The sequence below is a fragment of the Corythoichthys intestinalis genome, chromosome 5 (assembly GCF_030265065.1).
Source record: "Corythoichthys intestinalis isolate RoL2023-P3 chromosome 5, ASM3026506v1, whole genome shotgun sequence".
NCBI classification, from domain to species: Eukaryota; Metazoa; Chordata; class Actinopteri; order Syngnathiformes; family Syngnathidae; genus Corythoichthys; species Corythoichthys intestinalis.
This window is the reverse complement of record NC_080399.1, coordinates 52,684,586-52,706,293: the sequence shown is the minus strand read 5'-3', so window position 1 is coordinate 52,706,293 and position 21,708 is coordinate 52,684,586. Positions and strand designations below refer to the sequence as shown.

Here is a 21,708-nt window from a genome sequence, read left to right as displayed (position 1 = left end):
ATGAAAACAGAGAACACAAACGGAATGGAGACTTCTATGTTGCTTTGCATTGTTTACTTCCTTGAACTGAATGAATTCGGACGCACTTGTCGGAGCGCATCTTAGCGTGGTGACGTCACGAGCCTTACGCACGGCTGAGGAGGGGTGGGGGGGTTAGACGGGTGAAAAAAAAAAAAAAAAGACACGGCTTTTTTTTTTGTCAATGGGAAAGGTGCCAAATGCCAATTGCTAGTGAGTTGCATCGGCTTGGAAAAACGCGCGTTGACCCACTAGTTTCAGTGGAAAAGGGGCATAAGGCTAGTTTCATACCGCAGGTCTTAATGCACGGATTCGATTTTTTCGTGTTTTTCCGACTCGAGTGAGGCATTAACTTGACGGTCTGAACGGCAAAAGTCGCATGAAAGCGGACCATTTCAAATCCGACCTAGGTCACTTCTGTATGTGGTTAAAATCCGATCTGTGCCACATTATCCCAGAATGTGACTGCGGTCTGTACTGTAAAGTCCCCCAAATCGGAATTCATGCAGCAATTATGTCAGCAAAGAGCGAGAGAGACAGGGCGCTACGGTAGACGTGTAGCTGTGCATTAGCGTCAGCGCCTAGCTTGAACGTGGCTTTTGGGGAAATGGGGGGGCTTGACAACAGTCATAAAAAAAAAAATTTAAAAAAAAGGGTTGAGGATTATAAGCCTGAGAATGTTCGGTTTTCTCTCTGCTCGAAATGTGCAATATTTCAAGACTGCTTGCACGGCGGGGAGTCGAGGCAAATTTTCCGTATGTGTGTGTGCGTGTGCATCATGTGTTTTCTCGGACAGCGAATTAGTGCGCATGCGTGATACTTGAACAGACTCAATGGACAAAGGCAGTCTGAACAGGCACGCCAAAAAAAAAAAGATATGACAAAAAAACAGAATTGTGCATTAAGACCTGCGGTATGAACCTTGCCTAATTAACAGGGTTGGGACTAACGCCCATACATTTGTTAGGTTACATAACGAAACTAGTTTTTGCTGTAACATCTAACACAGGGGTGGGCAATTAATTCCACAAAGGGCCGCAGTGGGTGCGGGTTTTTGTTGCAACCCATTAAGAGGACACCTTTTCACCAATCTGCTGTTTTACAAGTGCAATCAGTCGATTGCAGTCAGGTGCTTCTCATTTCTGCTGAAACCGCATTGGTTAAAGTATCTGTGCTGGGTCAGTTGGAACAAAGACCAGGACCCACTGTGACCCTCGAGGACCGGTTTGCCCACCCCTGATCTAACATAACTCGTTCATGTTTTCATTCTACAATGGCCCTATAGTTATTGTACGAGCGTTACCCGCGTTACTTTTCTTACGTGATCCAAGTGATCTGTCATTTTACAAACATCTCTGCTGCTCTCTGTATCTGTTGTGTTCTCTGTTGACAGCTTTGTGCTCTCATACACGTTTTGGAGTCCACATGGCTCTTATCACTCTAACTTGAACACAGCACATCCCAAAAGAGGTTATTGATTGGCTAACATAGGGCAATATGTCAGGGTAAGCCAATCAGAGACAGTCTAACAAGGGTAGGGCGGGTCTTGTTGATGATGTCTGCAGTTGATTATTATTATGATTTGTTTAATTCATACTGCACAGCAACTTTTGTTTTGAGGGCAAGTTTGTGAAAATAAAGGTGCCTGTTAAAATTTCTGCACGTATATTTCATAGTGTTATGAGGGAGTTGGCTTTTCTCTTTCTATATGACAAAACAATAAAAACGCTTTTTTAAAATGGTTTGTTTCTATCATTAATATTTTAAAATCAAGTAACTTAGAGTAGTTAATTTCATAATTGAATAACTAGTGAAGTACTTAGTTACTTTTTCAGAGAAGTAACTATAATACTTTTCAAAAGTAACTTGAAGAACACAGCTAATTAATGATGTCAAAATTAACAGGTAAGGTAAATCAGATCTAAACTCCTAAATATTCTTTTCATCCCCCCCATATCCATAACACCCATGTCCACATAAAAGTGATCTGATTTGGATCGGTCACCTGAAGAATGTGGTGTTAATCCAGCGTAACTGACACAAAGCAGTGAGAGATACTCAGGCGAGAAAGCACTTACCGTGGTCTCGTCCTCGTGCAACACTTGGTCGTATCCACTTAGTGCGACACAGAAAATGATAGCAGTGACGTCCTCAAAACAATGGATCCACTTCTTCCTCTCTGACCTCTGTCCTCCGACATCAAACAGCCTGGTTGATGGCAAGGCAAAGCAAATTTATTTGTATTGCACAATTCAACACAAGGCAATTCAAAATGATATTCATCACATGAAGATCCACAAACAGAGATAAAATATGTAAAAATTACATTTAATCATCAAGAAAGTTAAAAACAAAAACAATTGCGACAGGAAATGCCAATAAAAGTAGAAAATGAATACTGTATAACTCCCCCCCCCACCCCCCAAAAAAAGACAAACAAACAATTGAAACAAGAACTAAAATGATACATAAAAATCACATTAAATGGAGAACAGTACAATTACAAGTTTACAGACAAGCTCAGTTATTGATCATTTTGCAGTGCAGGTAAGACAGTGCTGCTTATAAATATGGTAATTAGTGAAATATTGGCAAGTGTGCTTGTTGAAATCAAATTCAGAGAGTACCACATTTATTCAAAGTTTTTTTTTTTTTTTTTTTTTTTTTTTTAAGAAACCTGTGGTCAGCCCATTGTTTGCACAAGAACAGTAATATCATTCTGGCAAATATTGGCTCAGAGCACACATAAAAAAATACTATATACTTTGTGGCATGAATTACTTCATCATACATATTTTGTGTATTTCAGTCTTTCCCGAGAGCCAAAATGCTTGGCCAGCTTTTGGTTTTGTGTACATTTAAACTTTGAGAATTTAATCATTTAGGTTTCGTTTTAAAAGATATCAGAGTTTGAGAATATCGGGAAAAATACATTAAAGAAACAAAAAATCTCGGCAAAGACTACAGGCTAAATCACTAAGAAAACAGAGGAAACTCGACTGTTGTAAAAATGGTTAAACCAAGACATAGGAGCGCTTAGAAAATGACAAGATATACTAGTCAAAACTTTTCTTTTATCCCAGACAATTGCAGGTGATTTAATTACCTACTTACCTACCTAAAAAAAAAAAAAAAAAAAAAATTGGAAACAACAAAATCAAGCCCACTTTGAGAGGAACTGGCTGTCATAGAGTGCTACTTGCTAGGGGTAATTAAATCACCTACTATTGTCTGGGATTAAAGAAACGTTTTGATTAATCTATAAGTGTAGGCAAAATGACTCATTATAACTGACAAGGTACACTGTAAGCTGATCAGAGGGAGACACAGAGACACAGGGAAATTGGGAGAAAACCACAATAACGAGCAAACACAGGGCAGTAAGCAGTGTAAAAACCTTATTCTCCTCCTGGGTTAACCCTGATCTAAAGAATATATCTGATATATACAGTGGGGCAAAGAAGTATTTAGTCATCCACAAATTGTGCAAGTTCTCCCACTTGAAAATATTAGAGAGGCCTGTAATTGTCAACATGGTTAAACCTCAACCATGAGAGACACAATGTGGAAAACCCCCCAGAAAATCACATTGTTTGATTTTTAAATAATTTATTTGCAAATCATTGTGGAAAAAAAGTATTTGGTCTATAACAAAAGTTCATCTCAATACTTTGTTATGTTCATTTTGTTGGCAATAATGGAGGCCAAACGTTTTCTGTAACACTTCACAAGCTTTTCACACACTGTTGCTGGTATTTTGGCCCATTCCTCCATGCAGATCTCCTCTAGAGCAGTGATGTTTTGGGGCTGTCTTTGGGCAACACGGACTTTCAACTCCCTCCTCACCCCGTGGCGTCAAAATGATAACAAGAACGGGGAGCAAAAATACCAGAACCACACGGGGGGACCTAGTGAATGACCTACAGAGAGCTGGGACAACAGTAACAAAGGCTACAAAGGCTCAGTAACACAATGCGCCACCAGGGACTCAAATCCTGCACTGCCAGAGGTGTCTGAAGAAAGTACACGTCCAGGCCCGTCTGCGGTTCGCATTTTGATGATCCAGAAGAGGACTGAGAGAATGTGTTATGGTCAGATGAAACCAAAATAGAACTTTTTGGTAGAAACTCAGGTTCTCTTGTTTGGAGGAAAAAGAATACTGAATTGCACCATACCCACTGTGAAGCATGGGGGTGGAAACATGCTTTGGGGCTGTTTTTCTGCAAAGGGACAAGGACGACTGATCTGTGTAAAGGAAAGAATTAATGGGGTCATGTATCGAGAGATTTTGAGTGAAAATCTCCTTCCATCAGCAAGGGCATTGAAGATGAGACGTGGCTGGGTCTTTCAGCATGACAATGATCCCAAACACACAGCCAGGGCAACAAACGAGTGGCTTCGTAGGAAGCATTTGAGGGTCCTGGAGTGGCCTAGCCAGTCTCCAGGACTCAACCCCATAGAAAATCTGCGGAGGGAGTTGAAAGTCCGTGTTGCCCAACGACAGCCCCAAAACATCACTGCTCTAGAGGAGATCTGAATGGAAGAATGGGCCAAAATACCAGCAACAGTGTGTGAAAAGCTTGTGAAGAGTTACAGAAAACGTTTGGCCATCTGTTATTGCCAACAAATCGTACATACCAAAGTATGGAGAGGAACTTTTGGTATTGACCAAATACTTATTTTCCACCATGATTTGCATTTAAATTATTTAAAAATCAAACAATATGATTTTCTGTTTTTTTTTCCACATTCTATCTCTCATAGTTGAGGTTTAACCATGTTTACGATTACAGGCCTCTGTAATACTCTCAAGTGGGAGAACTTGTACAATTAGTGGTTAACTAAATACTTATTTGCCCCACTGTATATAATATGATATACAGTGGTACTTCGACACACGAAGGCATTGACACATGATTCTTTCGACATACGACGTAAAATTTGACTCGTCATCTGTCTCGACATCTGTCTCGACATATGACGACATGCTTGAAATATGACTATTTACGACAGCATTGCAATTTGTTTACCCGCAAGACGGCAGATGTCACAGTTTTCTTGTGAGAGAGTTATCATGGTTCCTAAGAAGGTTAGTGCGGGTCGTAGTTGTGGTGAAAAAGGAAGTAAGTGACGCTTATCATTGGAATGAAGAAAGAAATAATAGAAAAATCTGAGCATGGTGTGCGTGTGACTGAACTGGCTAGACCAGACATGTCTAAAGTTCGGCCCGGGGGCCAAATGTGGCCCGTGGTCAAATTTCATCCGGCCCCCAGCCTCTGTCATAAAATCAACAGCAGTACTGCTACCAGAATATGAAGTAGCTTACATACTAAATGCTGCTCCTCATTTACCCAGTAAAAGGCAGCAGCACTCTAAGCAACATTACCCCATGCGACCCTTTATTTACAATTTTCTAAAATGGTGATATTCAACAAAAAGAAAGAAAGTTGACTACGACGGCCGACGCTTCAAGGATAGGTGGAAATTGGATTATTCTTCACTAAAAGATGCAAAAACTGTGTGTGCCTCATTTGCAAAGAGACAGTCACTGTTTTTAAAGAGTTTAATGTGGGGCGATATTACCAAACAAGACACGCTGAAATGTACGACAAGATTAGAGGGAAGATACACATCGAGAAATTGAAGCAACATGAAGCTAGTGTAATTTCACATCAGTAGTATTTCGCAAGAGCTCGAGAGTCGAAAGAGAACGCCACAAAGGCTAGTTGCGAGATTGTTCAAATTATTAATAAAAAAATAAAAATAAAGCAAATGTGACATACAGAATGACTTGCTAAAACTTGCTTAAATATATTGTTCTACGTAAAGGATGTCAGCCAAGGTTGCCCCCCCCCACATTTTTACCACACCAAATCTGGCCCCCTTTGCAAAACGTTTGGACACCCCTGGGCTAGACAATACGGCTAACAACGTGGGTAAGTTAAGGTGACAATAAAAACGCTTTTTTAAAATGTCTTATTTAGTTATAATTTATTTGTTTTACATGTGTCTAATTTAATGCATTTGTCAAATTAGAACACGGCTCACCGTATCCACCTCTACCTCCACACCCTCCTTCAACCTCCGTTTGCCAGTCTCTATTAGTTAAAGTGATAATAAAAACACTTTTTATTTCCGATTTACTTATAATTTGTTTGTGTTGCTATGTGTAATTGAAATTTGTAATTGTACCTGCAGTATTTATTAAGGATTGATCATAGGTTGTTGGGCTATGGAACAAAATAATCGAATTATAATGTATTCTTATGGGGAAATCCTTCTCGACACACGACCATTTCAACATACAAAGTCCTGGAACAAATTAAATTTTGATGTCGAGGTACCACTGTATAATGTAAACCTGCTTTCAGTATAGCACCCTTCAAAATGCTCTGTTCACAAGGAATCTTGGCCTGTTCGCTTACCTAAAATTTTAGGTGAAGGGCTACTGTGCTCATAGTAAAATAAATTAGTCTAGACTACTGCCTTGACTGCTACATCAACTGAAGATCTAAATTTTTTTGTTGAATTTTATATTGAAATTGGTTGTACTTTCATTTCGTAATCAAATTACATGTTTGACCATTTCATATCGGTAGCTGTTTTTTGTGGATCATTTTATTTTAGTTCCTATCAATAATGCAGTGAAATGTAAAAAACATTCTATAAGTGAGTAAGTCTGAAAATGTATAGGGGATGCCTGATGTAGAGTTTAGTTTAATCTTTCTCTCAAACCACTCTTCTTCTTGAACCATTTAGTATTGATTGTAACACTCAAGCTTCACTTAAGATATTTGACATTCCTTTCTCACTTCTGAATCTGAGACAGTAATGGTCTGAGGGTGGGTGGGTATGTTACCTGAAGTCTAATTTGGGAATGCTCACTCACATCTATTTTTGTGCTTCAAGCAGAGTTATAAGTTATCCTCCTTGAGAGGAAATGTAACCCCTTGTGAATTAACCAGTTATATACAGTTTATCCATCTTTTTTCTGTAGCGATTCTTTCCATGAGGGTAGCTGTGGTGCTGGAGCCTATCCCAGTTCACTATAGGCCTATGCTGTGCCAGTCATTCACCATGCATATGCGTATTAGATTGATAGACTGTAATGATTGAGAGTAGTGCTGCATCGATTAAACGATTAACTCGAGTATTCGATTAGAAAATAATATTCGAATTAAATTTTGCTGCTTCGAGTATTCAATTAATTAAAGTGGCATTATAATGGTTTGTTTTGAAAGTGTTTGCCTTTAGTTTTATTGATTTGGGTGAATACACTGCCCTCTAGTCTGCCTCATTCACATGACTGAATCCATCAGCTCCCTGTTAAGACCAACATAAGCTGAGTTTTTGTTTGAGCTACTGTTTTTATAATGCATTTGTGATTCAGTTTAAAGGTATATTTAGACAATTTTTGTGGGAATATGTGTCCGAACCATTTGTTTAGAGCATTGTATAAATAAATTTTAAAAAAGTTTGTATTTTATAGCATTTAAGCTAGCGGACTTTTACCATGTAAGTTAGCCAATTGTTCTTTTGCTGTACTTAGATTCTTATTTAGTTATTTTTTGTACCGTTTGAGGCTCAGCTAAGGTATTTCAATTTTTTATGTTCCTTATCCAATTACTTGATTATTCGAACTAACTAGTTCATCGATTAATCAACTACTACAGTAATCGATAGCTGCAGTCCTAATTGAGAGGTTGATGGGTTGAAGATCATAACACAAATACTGAGGCTCTCTATTAAGTGCCTTCATCCCAAGTAAAAGCAATTGAAACATCAAAAATTTAGGTCTTTTAACAGAATACGCTCAGTCCAACATTGAGCTAATTTTATTGCCCTCAACAGGAAGTCTGTTAGGGCTCCTGCCCCCTGCTCCTCCTCCTCCTTGTGTGTGTGTGGGCGTGTATAGGCCTTGATTGCAGGATTGGACAGATGAGTGAGCTTAGGCCCAGGTGCAGGTGATCATCATCAACATCTTACTTAAACCGGTCCTTAGCCTCACATCATTGCCAGATCAACAACTCAACTCCATGTCAATAAACTCTTCTTTTCACTGCCAGTCTGCCTCTCTTCTCTGTGTTTGGGTCCCCCGTTAAACCAGAACCGTAACAAAATCATCATGTCCTGTATAAGCATTTTTAAAATGTGCATAAACAGAAAGTGCATTAAGCTCATATTTGTCATCCAATATTTGTCTGTTTGTCTCATATTTGTCTCAAAATTAAATTTCGGTGTCAATGAACATGTCAGTGCTGTCAGAATGACAAGTCCTTGTTTCATTGTGTACAGACAAGACAGTCAAATTGCTTAGTCATGCTCTGAATTGAACAGTTACTCTCGTGGAAGGCCCTGAAGCTGAAGATAGTGTACGTAAGTTTTGATGAAAATTGCAAATCACACTTTTGTGTGTGGGAGACTGATTGCAAGAGACTGGAAAAGATTCAGTTTACTTTTTTACTGTTTTTACAATTTTTCAACAGACCATGTCAATGCGATACAGAAAGCAAAAGACAGTACTGGGTATCACAAAGAATAAAAAAATAAAGGCAAAATTAGAAATGTGAACATAAGACAATCAGGATGACATGTCAGGATTTCCCCCCCATTCTTTCTACACATCTTGACGTTCCTCCCTGTAGGGCAACACATTTTCATCCTCTTCACAATGGATGTCCTCTCTTGCTATATACAGCATGGAAGAAATCTTCTTGAATGCCTTATCCAGCCTGTGCTGGCATCTGCTGTGATGTCACTGCATGCTGCATTCATGGCATCTCAAAAAGTCATCTGAGTGTGAGGCTGGCAATCATACACTTGCTCCATGTGGAGAAAAATTATTCTATGGGATTGAAGAATTGGGAGTATGGTGGGAGGAAATCCATTACCATTCTGTTGTGGGTTGCAAACCATTCCCCGATTATGTTGGAGTGGTGGAAACCCACATTGTCCCAAACTATCACAAATTTTGGCAGGTTAGAATAACTTACGTAAAATAAGTAATGAAAATGCTTAGAAATAAGCACACACATATTGACATATTCTGACATGTTCATGCATTTTGCATGTAAAGACTTATGCAATGAAGTAATGACTAAATGTGGGTGGTGAGACTATTCAAGAGAGACCCATGATCATTCATTTTGACCATCATGACAGATGCAACTGACAATGTAGGAAACAGCAGAAAATTGTACAAAATCATTTGCATGGATGCACAAAAACATCTGCAACTTGCTCAAAGAAATGATGAACTGCTTTTTTGATGTGCACTAGTGATACGATGTTTTGAGGATTGAACAAGTAGTTTTGAGAATTTCAATTCTGATCTGAGAAATGTACCAAAGCAATTGAGAAAAGCTGCAATGTGCAAATAATCTTTCTTGTTTTTAAACTTGAATATCTAACCTAGTTGTATAATGAATATGTATTCTTTCGACTTAGAAATGGTAGAATTTGGGGGCGCCAAAGAATCTTGTCACCTTGGGCACCATGTAGGCTAGGTACGCCACTGTTTGACGTTTTGCCACCAGACTACCTCTTTGGATAAAGTCAGATTAATTTTTATTCCCCAAGTAGATGTGCCACACAAGGAATTTGACTAGTTCTCAATAAAACTTGCAATGCGCAGCTGTGTGCACTTAAGAGGTTATATAGATATTACAGTATACAATATTTACAATACAACACAATAGAATACAACCAATTATTTTGTGCGTGTACCTGAAGTGAAGGTTTTTAAAGGTAAAGTGTGTCTCCACAATGCCTGTCGTCTTCACCCGAGTCCTTAGAATGTCCTGCTCTGTTGGCTGGTAGTCAGCAGCGCCAATCCGATCTAGGCTGTCTAAATAGCTGTAAGAAAAAAAGAATATATTATTCATTGGCAATATTTTAAATTGCAGTATTTCTGCTGTTATGCATACCAAACAGAGGGGCAAACAAGCAAAGTTAATATCAGTTGTTCCAATTGGTTTTACAAAATTAATTTAAATAATCCCAGAAATACATATATACACAATAATTTGCTTGTGTGAATGAGCGACGGATAAATAGCATTACAAAAGAGAATGTAATCAAACTACTTGACAGTACATGTAGTAAAGCATTCAATTCTCTGAATCTCTTCTGATGACTGGTGACATCTTTCTAAATATACTATACTTATACATTATTCTTTAAAATATGCTAATACAATATAATATAATACAATGCAAGACAACACAACACAACACGATCTCTAAATGGTATTTCATACTAAACAATATTCAAAATATGTGAGATATATAGGTAGAAAATCAACAAAAAAGATTGAACCAAGCCACTGTGTAAGTCTGGTCCATTAGATAATCATTGGCTAACTATCGTGGTGAATGACTGATATGCTTCAGATGGCAACAATTCTAACAATATTAAGTAGTTATGCTGTTAGTTTTTGGCTAAACTAGAAATGGATAAAAGATATCTCCCATCTAAGGAAGTCCAAACAATGAAAAAGTGAGAAGAGAAGTGGGAAACCTGATTCAGCCATGTCTCCCATACACAATTGTAGATATGTGATATTATATACACAATACTATCAGTGCCAGTAAAATCCACTCCATTCATCATGAAAAATTGTCAATGCAAACCAATAAAATTCTTAGTCTTTGCTGCTAATGCAGATATTTTTATGTTGTCATTGCTCTGAGCTGACAGGTAGTTAAACAGGAAGATAGAAGAGCTGTAACTGACGGAAACAAAGTCATATCCATTCATATTTTGTCTATAGGTCTATAAAATTAACATATTTTTCAGACTATAAATCACTCAAGAGGTCATGAGTTTACAAGACTACTCTCAGTAATGGCCCCGTAATAACAGACCAATGAGAACAGTCTCATGTTCTGTGCTGATTATTTCTTCAGTTACTGTTCCAGTTCTTTCATTACTTGTTAGTTATGCTATTTAGTTTGTTGTTATTTGGTAATATCAGTTTCGTTATGGCACTGGGACTGTGCATGACGTTTGAGGGAAAGACCAGCCTTTATTTGTTACTGTTTGTGGAAGTTAATGTAAACCTGTTCTTCTGCTTACAATATCAAAATTGCAACCACATTACCGGCCAAATTTTGAAAAAAAAAACCTAAAAAAACTTATATTACAAAAAATAAGGTGATAGAAAAATTTGCTTCAGTACGTTCGCATCAATGCTTTTCGAAAAATGAGAGCACAAGATAAAGGGTAAAGAATTGATGCTAGCAGTGTGATTCATGTCTGTGGGCAAAGTATTTCAGGTCTATTGATGATGATGACAGCAGGGGTCGCGTTAACCGAATATTTTCCGTCGTTGACCGATTTTTTAAAACGGTGACGGAAAAAACTGAAGTCCATCCGTCATTTTGACCGGTTGCAATTCACACCCCAGACCACAGGGTGGCAAGTGAGCATATTAATTAGCTATTGTCTCTCTTGATGCATGACGTCGTTGGCCTTACTCTGAAAAATGTCAAGGCAACTGAGTGTCCGAAGTTTCTTCAAAAAGCCCCAAAACGACGATGGTGTTGATAAAAGAGGTGAAAAAACAGGGACTGCACAAGCGGGCACGCAATTCAAGTCCATGCGCACCAGGAGGAAAGTGTGAGACGACGTTCAGGCCACAGCAGGTGAACTGTTAATTTCATTGTTCCATATGCTACATATGGTAGGCTACCTAACTACTGGGGCCACAGTCAGCTGTTTTTGTCACTGCGGAGAAAAAGTTACATATTCATCTGCTTGATGTGTGATGGCACGGTGTGGATTCTCTGTTAAGCTTGTTCGGACAGAATATTAATTTAAAATGAATGAAAACTAAATACTATTGAATATGTTGAAGCGGTATGCAATGTTAAGAGTCTTGTTAGCTGTAGGCGCACTATCTTAGACCCCTCACTATCCACTCGCGGGGGCCTGCACTTGAAAGTGACGTTCCTTATTCTCGCTATATGATTATACAACTTTAACATTTGTTAATAATACGCTCTGTGTGTAGTATCATCCATCGCTTTTCCTTTTTAAATGGGCACTTATAAGCGAACGCAAGAAGTAACAACGGGAACATTTTTAAACAGGCATTGCACGGGAGAGCATTTCGACTCTTCGGCCAATCATATAGCGAGAGCGAGTGGATAGGCAAGGAAAGGCAAGGCAAATTTATTTATATAGCACAATTCAACACAAGGCAATTCAAAGTGCTTTACATCACATGAAGATCATAAAAATCACATTTAAATCAACACAACGTAGAAACGAAGACAAAAGATCGCATTTAATCACAGAATAAAAATAAATAAATAAAATAAAAATAAAACAAAAACTACTACTACTAATAATAATTGAAATCAGCAATGGAGATAAAAACAAGAGGAACAGAAAGCAGGTAGATTGAAATATATAGACAGTTATAGATATGCAGTGCTAAACAAAAGCGTTTTTAGCCCTGATTTAAAAGAGCTAACAGTTTGAGCATACTTCAGACGTTCGGGCAACTTGTTCCAGAGGTGAGGAGCATAATAACTAAATGCTGCCTCACCCTGCTTGGTTCTTGTTCTTGGAACATGCAGAAGACCGGTTCCAGACGACCTTAGGGGTCTAGATGTCTCATAGGACTCTAACAAGTCAAGCATGTATTTTGGTCCAAGGCCATTAAGTGTTTTGTAGACGAGCAGTAGTATTTTATAGTCTATCATTTGACTCACTGGAAGCCAGTGTAGCGATTTCAAAACTGGTGTAATGTGGTCCAGCTTCCTTGTATTTGTGAGGACTCTGGCTGCAGCATTCTGTACCAGCTGCAACTTCCTGACTGATTTTTTATCAAGACCTGTAAATATACCGTTGCAATAGTCCAATCTGCTGAAAATGAATGCATGCATAAGTTTTTCCATGTCTTGTTGAGTCAGAAGCCCCTTAATTCTGGTTATATTTTTTAGGTGGTAATAAGCGGATTTAGTGACGGACTTTAAATGGCTATCAAATTTTAGGTCTGAGTCAATAATTACGCCAAGGTTTCTGACTTGATTTGTAGCTGTAAGTGACATTGTGCTAAGTTCGCTGCTTATCTTTGACCTTTCCTTTTTTGGCCCAAAAATAATCACCTCTGTCTTCTGCACATTTAACTGGAGAAAATTCTGGCACATCCATTCATTGATTTGATGAATGCATTTGCTCATGGTGACTAAGGGACTATAATCATGTGGGGACACAGAAATGTACAGTTGTGTGTCATCTGCATAGGCGTGATAGGAGATGTCATACTGTTCCATTATCTGAGCTAACGGAAGCATTTAGATGTTAAATAAGAGTGGTCCAAGAATTGACCCTTGAGGGACTCCACACGTGAATTTGGTTCGTTCTGACTGATGGTTTCCGATTGACACAAAGAAATCCCTATCATGTAAACAGGATGTGAACCACTGAAGAACAGTGTCAGTAAGCCCTACCCACTGTTCCAATCTGCTGAGTAGTATGTTGTGATCAACCGTGTCAAATGCGGCGCTGAGATCCAATAGTAGCAGAACAGATGATTTGCCTGCATCGGTATTCCGACGAATATCATTTAGGACTTTGATAAGCACAGTCTCGGTGCTGTGTTGTAGTCGAAATCCAGACTGAAAGGAGTTAAAAAGATTGTTTTGCATCATATAATTCTGGATCTGTTCGAACACAACCCTTTCGATAATTTTCCCCAGGAATGTCAGATTTGATATTGGCCTGTAATTACTAATGGTTGAGGCATCCAGATTAGGTTTTTTGTAGGAGAGGTTTTATTACTGCAATTTTTAAAGTCTGAGGAAACTCTCCTGTTTGGAGAGAAGTATTTATAATCTGAAGTATGTCTGGGGCTATGCAATGAAAAAAAGTTTTGAAAAAGTTTGAAGGAAGGATGTCAAGGCAGCATGTTGTGGGCTTTAATTTCGACACAATTTCTGTTAAAGTGGCATAGTCCAAGAGGCTAAACTGTCTAAGATTGACGTGGGGGACATTTTGGGAGGCATTTAGTGTAACATTTGTTAATCTGGAGTTACACACAGTCTGTCTAATCTTTAGTACTTTGTGTGTAAAGAATGCTGCGAAATTATTACAGGACACCTCAGATGCCAATTCCTGAGGTATTGACGCTTGTGGGTTTGTCAGTTTGTCAACAACAGAAAATAGTGTGCGGGTATTGTTAGTGTTTGTACTAATGATCTCTGAAAAATATGACTGTCTAGCATTTTTCAGTTCCTGGTTGTATTTGCAAAGACTGTCTTTGTAGATATCATAAAAAACTAGGAGTTTGTTTTTTCGCCATCTGCGTTCTGCTCGTCTACAAACTTGCTTTTGTTTTATAGCTAGTATGGCATTTCTCCAGGGTGACCTCTTCTTTCTTGACAAAGATTTTGTCTTAATCGGGGCAATAGTGTCAATTACAGTCATCACACTGGAACTGAAACTATTTACAAGTTCTTCCACTGGAGCTATTGTAGGGGTTAATGGTGATGCATAGGCCTGTGTGAATAACGCACAAGTGTTATCACTTATGTAACGCTTCCTAATCACCTCTGTTTCCCTTTTCAGAGGATGGACAGGGGTGGTCATTTTAAACATAATGCAGTAGTGATCAGACAGAGCAACATCATTCACTTTGACCTCAGAGATATTAAGACCTTTGGATATTATTAAATCCAGTATGTGCCCTCTGTTATGTGTTGGAACTGTGACATGCTGAGATACACCAAATGTATCCAAAATATTTAAAAGCTCTATAGCACATCCTTCTTCAGGATTATCAACATGAATGTTAAAGTCACCCACTAGAACAACACAATCAAAGTCCATGCAGACAGAAGACAGCATTTTGGTAAACTCATCAAAAAACATTGTGTCATACTTTGGTGGTCTGTAAAGTGTTACCAAGGCAGCTCTGCAAGGGCTTTTTAGCTGAATGACAATATATTCAAAGGAATCAAACTGACCACATGAAATATTTGTGCATTGGAAACTGTCCCTGATCAGACTGGCAACCCGACCTCCTTTCTTATGGGTTCTTGGCGCACTAAAGAAATTGAAGTTTGTGGGGGTTGCCTCAATCAGAACTGTCGAGCTCTTATCTTTATCTAACCAAGTTTCTGTTAGGAACATCATGTCAAGGTTATGTTTGCTGATAAAATCATTAATTAAGAAAGATTTGCCAGCTAAAGATCTTATATTTAGCAGAGCCAATTGGAGATGCCAGACTGGATTCACTGGTGAGTTTTGGGAATGACATACTATGCTTAACAGGTTGGCAGAGTTGATTGAACGTTTTTTATTTCTCACCAATCTAGCCCTTTTTGTGTTGTTTATCACCACTGGGATTGTTGAGCATACAGACTGTACTCCATAGGGCCCCGGCTTTTGCTGGGACAGAACAGTCTTTGTAATGTTGTCACAGCCTGGACCCGGTGCATATCATACTATCATAGGATAGTGAGGGGACCGCGCGCGGCTTTTAAGTGTCTCTGTCACGTGACTGTCGTAGCCGGTAACGCGCTCGGCCAAATGGACACACAAATACGGAAGGTGAATTATGCCAAACAAAGGATCACCACAATGTCATTATCATCATTTAAAAAATTTAAGTGACGGGTAGAAATAGATTATGACCGGATTTTTATGACCCTGTCAGTCAAAATGACAGACAACGAAAAAGTCTAGCGCAACCTCTGGATGACAGTATTATTTTTTGATTGAAACAGAGATGACAAGTTTCGGAGGAAATTCTGCTTTACTTCCTTATGTCTGCTTGCAACTTCTGTTTTAGAATTTCTCCATCAAAAACAGCAGTGGAGCTGGAGTAACATCAAAATCCCTTAAAAAAGACAATTTGGAACTACCGCATCCATCTGCCATCATCAAGACAGGGGAGGACAACATGTTCATGAAGGCAGATGTGGAACCAAGTTCGTGTCACCACAAAGACTGGGTGTTTTTGTAGCCATTTTGCCGCCGTGTTATGGAAGGTATGTTTTTCCTATCCCTGCATTTTCATGTGTCCGGTGCTCAAAAAATACTAGAGCTAAAATCTTGCACATGAAACGACTTGTTGCCTTTAATATTGTTATTACGATTATGATTGGAATTAAGATGATCTTTAATATTATTTACTACAACTACTGTGGCTCCAATACATGCTATCTGCTGCTAGCCTATTGCTAAGCAGTACGTGTAGGGTGGCACACTTATGTCAACGCATAAATGCAAGTGTTACAAGTTTTTTGTTCGTTTGTTTACAGGTGGAAAACGCTGTTAGGCAAGAGAAGATAAGTTGATGTGCCTCACAACAACACTTACTGTACGTTGACAGACATATATCGAGACTATGTCTTTCTACCCGATGGTGGCCGAGAGGCTGGGGCTGGAGGCGGTGGCTCGCCTCGCGGCAGACCGTCAGCTTGATCCTGATATTCAACGACAGTTGCTACTGCAGCAACTTTAACATACGTTATTGGAGCTGGAATTACCGAGGGCAGCAGGAGAAAGCCCGTCTGGAGGCCGTAATGTCGGGTGAAAGTTTGGTGAGGCTCCGAAGCTCTGCTGTCTGATATCACATTCTCGTGTGCTATTTTTCCAATAATTTTATAAATGATGATTTATTGACCTGTTTTGCACATGCACCAATCGTTTGAAATAAAACATGAAATGGAATCATGTTGTCCAAATGATCGCAATAAGAAAGAATGACATACTATTGTTGTTTATATGTACATACCTTGTAGTATTTCCTTGTAACAACAAAATCTGTGTCAGCCCTTCTGCGTTCGGCAAATGTAATATCATTTGTAATTTCACCTCATTTTGGTCACTCAAGTATATCAATCTATATAGCTCAGGTCAACACGAATGATGAACGAAGTGAAAAGAACAATCATACAATATCATCTACGTCTCATCTACGTCGTGCTGAATCCATTTTGGAGATTCTGTGGGTTCCTCTGGCTTGATTTTGCAGTTTAAACTTTGTCAACACACTGCTTACTTCAAACACAATTCATGTTGTTCTTTCTAAACCGGAAGTTCGGAGCAGAAATTTTCCAAGATGGCACCACCCATATTTTGCTCAGGAAACTTGTCTATAAATATAAAATAAGTACGTAATAAATCTAACATTCCTTAAAGACAGGGTGCCGATTTTTCCATCTATAAGTTTGTCCGTTGGTCAAAATCATTGAGCCTGCCACGAACAGCACTGCCTTTTCAACTTCTCTGTTTGAAGATGAAAATGATTAGAAACATGCAGTTTTTTTCAGACAGCAATTTAACAACTTCATCTTGCACTGCACCATTTAGTCAGCAAAATGAAAATATACAACAAATTATGCTTGGCTGGAAGAGCTCATTCTGCACTTTCCTCTTTGCCTTTATAAAAATATCATTTGCCACATTGTGTCAATGGTCAAGTAGGGATAATATTTGTGATATGAAGTTATGTTTGCATGTTAGCAGACAGCATTTCTGTAGCAAGATGCTGTACAGTAAGCAGGCAGACTTGATTTATGACCTTCGGCGTGGGTGGATAGTGTGATATGTCCTCAGAAGGTGTCACACATGGCAATGTAATTTAAATCAACAGGCAGTCAGATAAAATGGATTCCTGTGAAGTGATAATGATGTAGGCCAATGAGCATATGTGTGTGTATATGAAAATCTGTTTTATCATCCTGAGGATATTCAGTATCAAACTACTGATCTTGATTGTGTTGCTTTTTTACGATTTTGGGTTAATTCCTTGATGTGTCTTGCTCCTTGCCTGGTCCTTTTCATTATCTCATTGATTTCACCTGTTGTTGCCTGCTGCTTTTCTAATAAGATCCCTTTTTTTTCTCAGTCCTTGTCAGATCCTTGTCAATGTTATGTCTTGTTTGCAGTACCGTTGTGTTTCCCTGCTGTTGTAAGTTTCTTTGGATCATAGGTTTGATTTTTTTTTGTTTGTTTGTAGCCTACTACATTTCTTGAAAGAGTGAACAAATTTTGGTTACCGTAATTTTCGGACTATAAGCCGCTACTTTTTGACTTCACTTTGAATCCTGCGGCTTGTACTCCAATGCCGCTAATTTGTTGATTTATTTGTGTTAATAGGTATCACTTTATTTGACAGCGGCATTATAAGACCGTCATAATTGTGACATGACACTATCATGGGCATTACTGAATGCTTATGACAGATGTCATTAGGTGTTATCCGGAAAATTATGTCACTCACTCTGCTTATGTCCAGCTCAGATCTTTTACAACCATTCAATAGTGAGCTAATTTGCCCGGATAACACTAAATGACATCTGTTATAATCATTCATTAATGCTCAAGACAGTGTAATGTCATAATTATGATTGTCTAATGACAGTCATATGGCACCACTGTCAAATAAAGTGTTACCAAATACCATAACTAGCAATTAATGAAACAACTGGAACAGTAACTGAAGAAATAATTAGCACAGAACATGAATTCTGGTTGTTATTTACATTATATACATCTGTAGCACTGCAATGCATGCTAGGAGGCATGTTGGACAACAATGGTGTTGACAACAGGTGGCAGGAGAGGTTGATTGTCTCCGCCAAGGGAGCAGTGATGGCCAAATGAAGGTTCTTGAAGCAATGAAGCTTTGCAGCCAATTGGTTCAAAGCTTCATGGTGGTTCATTTGGTCTTATGACAGTCGTATGATTCCACTGTCAAATAAGTGTTACCGGTTAATATCTTTTGGTGTAAATATCCCATAATATAGTGAGGACAGCTGTGGCTTATTGTCCAGTGCGGCTTATCTATGAACAAATGCAGTTTCCATGTCAGACTTGGTGTGTGGCGGCTTGTAGTGCGTAAATCATGGTAATAATAGTGATGGCGGGATGATGCCTCATTAACGATTGAACCACTTGAGCCAATTGGTTCGAGAAAGGGTTCATTTCTCGGCGCTTCATGTATGCATGGTACCACCTACTGGCTAAATGTATAATCACAGTAAGTTGTCTCGATTTTTGTGTGTGTGTCTGTTTGGAAGGAATTCATTTGCAAAATATTGTCTGACCAAATCATCTATGTATATAGATGATCACATATGTTTATAATTTTTTTCCCTTAACACTTATTTTTTATTGTTTTCAGTCACCGAAGTTAAATTTGGCATACATTTTCAGCAATGGGATCAAACTCAAAACCAAACCAAACAAAAACCACACACATACATACAGTGGGGCAAATAAGTATTTAGTCAACCACTAATTGTGCAAGTTCTCCCACTTGAAAATATTAGCGAGGCCTGTAATTGTCAACATGGGTAAACCTCAACCATGAGAGACGGAATGTGGAAAAAAACCCCAGAAAATCACATTGTTTGATTTTTAAAGAATTTATTTGCAAATCATGGTGGAAAATAAGTATTTGGTCAATACCAAAAGTTCATCTCAATACTTTGTTATGTACCCTTTGTTGGCAATAATGGAGGCCAAACATTTTCTGTAACTCTTCACAAACTTTTCACAAACTGTTGCTGGTTTTTTGGCCCATTCCTCCATGCAGATCTCCTCTACAGCAGTGATGTTTTGGGGCTGTCGTTGGGCAACATGGACTTTCAACTCCCTCCACAGATTTTCTATGGGGTTGAGATCTGGAGACTGGCTAAGCCACTCCATGACCTTGAAATGCTTCTTACGAAGCCACTCCTTTGTTGCCCTGGCTGTGTGTTTGGGATCATTGTCATGCTGAAAGACCCAGCCACAACTCATCTTCAATGCCCTTGCTGATGGAAGGAGATCTTCACTCAAAATCTCTCGATACATGACCCCATTCATTCTTTCCTTTACACAGATCAGTCGTCCTGGTCCCTTTGCAGAAAAACAGCCCCAAAGCATGATGTTTCCACCCCCATGCTTCACAGTGGGTATGGTGCAATTCAGTATTCTTTTTCCTCCAAACACGAGAACCTGTGTTTCTACCAAAAAGTTCTATTTTGGTTTCATCTGACCATAAGACATTCTCCCAGTCCTCTTCTGGATCATCCAAATGCTCTCTAGCGAACCGCAGACGGGCCTGGATGTGTACTTTCTTCAGCAGGGGGACACGTCTGGCAGTGCAGGATTTGAGTCTCTGGCGGCGCATTGTGTTACTGATAGTAGTCTTTGTTACTGTGGTCCCAGCTCTCTGTAGGTCATTCACTAGGTCCCCCCGTGTGGTTCTGGTATTTTTGCTCACCGTTCTTGTTATCATTTTGACGCCACGGGGTGAGGAGGAAGTTGAAAGTCCGTGTTGCCCAACAACAGTCCCAAAACATCACTGCTCTAGAGGAGATCTGCATGGAGGAATGGGCCAAAATACCAGCAACAGTTTGTGAAAAGCTTGTGAAGAGTTACAGAAAACGTTTGGCCGGCGTTATTGCCAACAAAGGGTACATGACAAAGTATTGAGATAAACTTTTGGTATTGACCAAATACTTATTTTCGACCATGATTTGCAAATAAATTCTTTAAAAATCAAACAATGTGATTTTCTGTTTTTTTTCTCCAGATTTTGTCTCTCAGGGTTGAGGTTTACCCTTATTGACGATTACAGGCCTCTCTAATATTTTCAAGTGGGAGAACTTGCACAATTAGTGGTTGACTAAATACTTATTTACCCCACTGTACAAACAGTACCTCAACAGTCATGAAAATATATGATATGGCAATGTCTACTGTAAGTCGGCAGTGCCTAATATCGAACCTACAACGAATTATACATACAGTATAAACTTATGAACTTTTTGGTCCTGTAGGAGGAGCGGCAACATACAGTACATCACACATGAAGTAAAACCAACAATTTAAAAAAAATGTAGTCTGTGTATGTGTGAAAATGATTCCATAAATGCTATTAGCATAATATGTCAGGTTGTGCAATGTTTTTTTCTGAAAATGGCATGAGCATAACTGACTTGAAAAAAGGGCACAGATTATGCCTGTGTAATTTGGACATTGATGTAGCTACAGGATGGTGGGGATTTTCATCCAGTTTTATTAAAAAAGTTTTTCCACACAGAGGATGTCCTCTTTCTTGCTGGCTCCATCCTATCAACAACTATACCACTCCTTCTCTCCTCACTCCTAAACCTTTCACTCTCCAAATTGACTTTAAACTATCCAAACTCTCACCTTATCAAAAACTCTCCTTCAAACACCCACATTTTGAATGTAACCTGAGGTGTTTATATACTGTAGCGAGCAAAAACCGCGTGGCAAAATCTAAAGCACTCCCTGAAGCAATGAAGTGGTACAGTTGGGCAGCGTCATTGTTTTACGAACCTCCCCAAAATGAAGCAAGCCTCGGTACGCACTTTGCTGAAATGTCCCTTCATTATTCAACTCCCACTTTGAAGCCTCGGCGCATATCGTTACATCACTAGTTGATAAATACTTTAACTTCTCACCAGTTCCTTATTCCTCTCTTGCCTTGCTTCCTTGTACTTTGGGTCCTCTCTTTGCTGTTCAAACTTGGCAGATGTGCTTTTAGCAGCTCGGAGAACTGTTCTGAGTATGGGACAATTTTAAGGCGGTAACCTTTTAATAAGGCCAAGAGAGATGTACTGTACTGATTTATGCAGGTCAGAGCCATCCATCTAAGCATGGAGTGGGTACCTAGCATTGCTGAGTGGGTGAAAGACTACAACCCCTGGCAAA

General features: G+C 39.0%; 1 protein-coding gene across 1 annotated transcript in view; it reads right to left on the bottom strand.

The window, feature by feature from the left end:
* Nucleotides 1-21,708, bottom strand: part of LOC130915650 (guanine nucleotide-binding protein G(o) subunit alpha) — a 191,899-nt gene that overhangs the window by 45,564 nt on the left and 124,627 nt on the right. Inside the window, exons 5-6 of the mRNA XM_057835613.1 lie at nt 9,745-9,873; nt 2,097-2,226 (exon numbers count right to left, since the gene is read on the bottom strand). Coding sequence (XP_057691596.1) covers nt 2,097-2,226; nt 9,745-9,873 — 259 coding nt within the window. The remainder of the gene's footprint in view (nt 1-2,096; nt 2,227-9,744; nt 9,874-21,708) is intronic.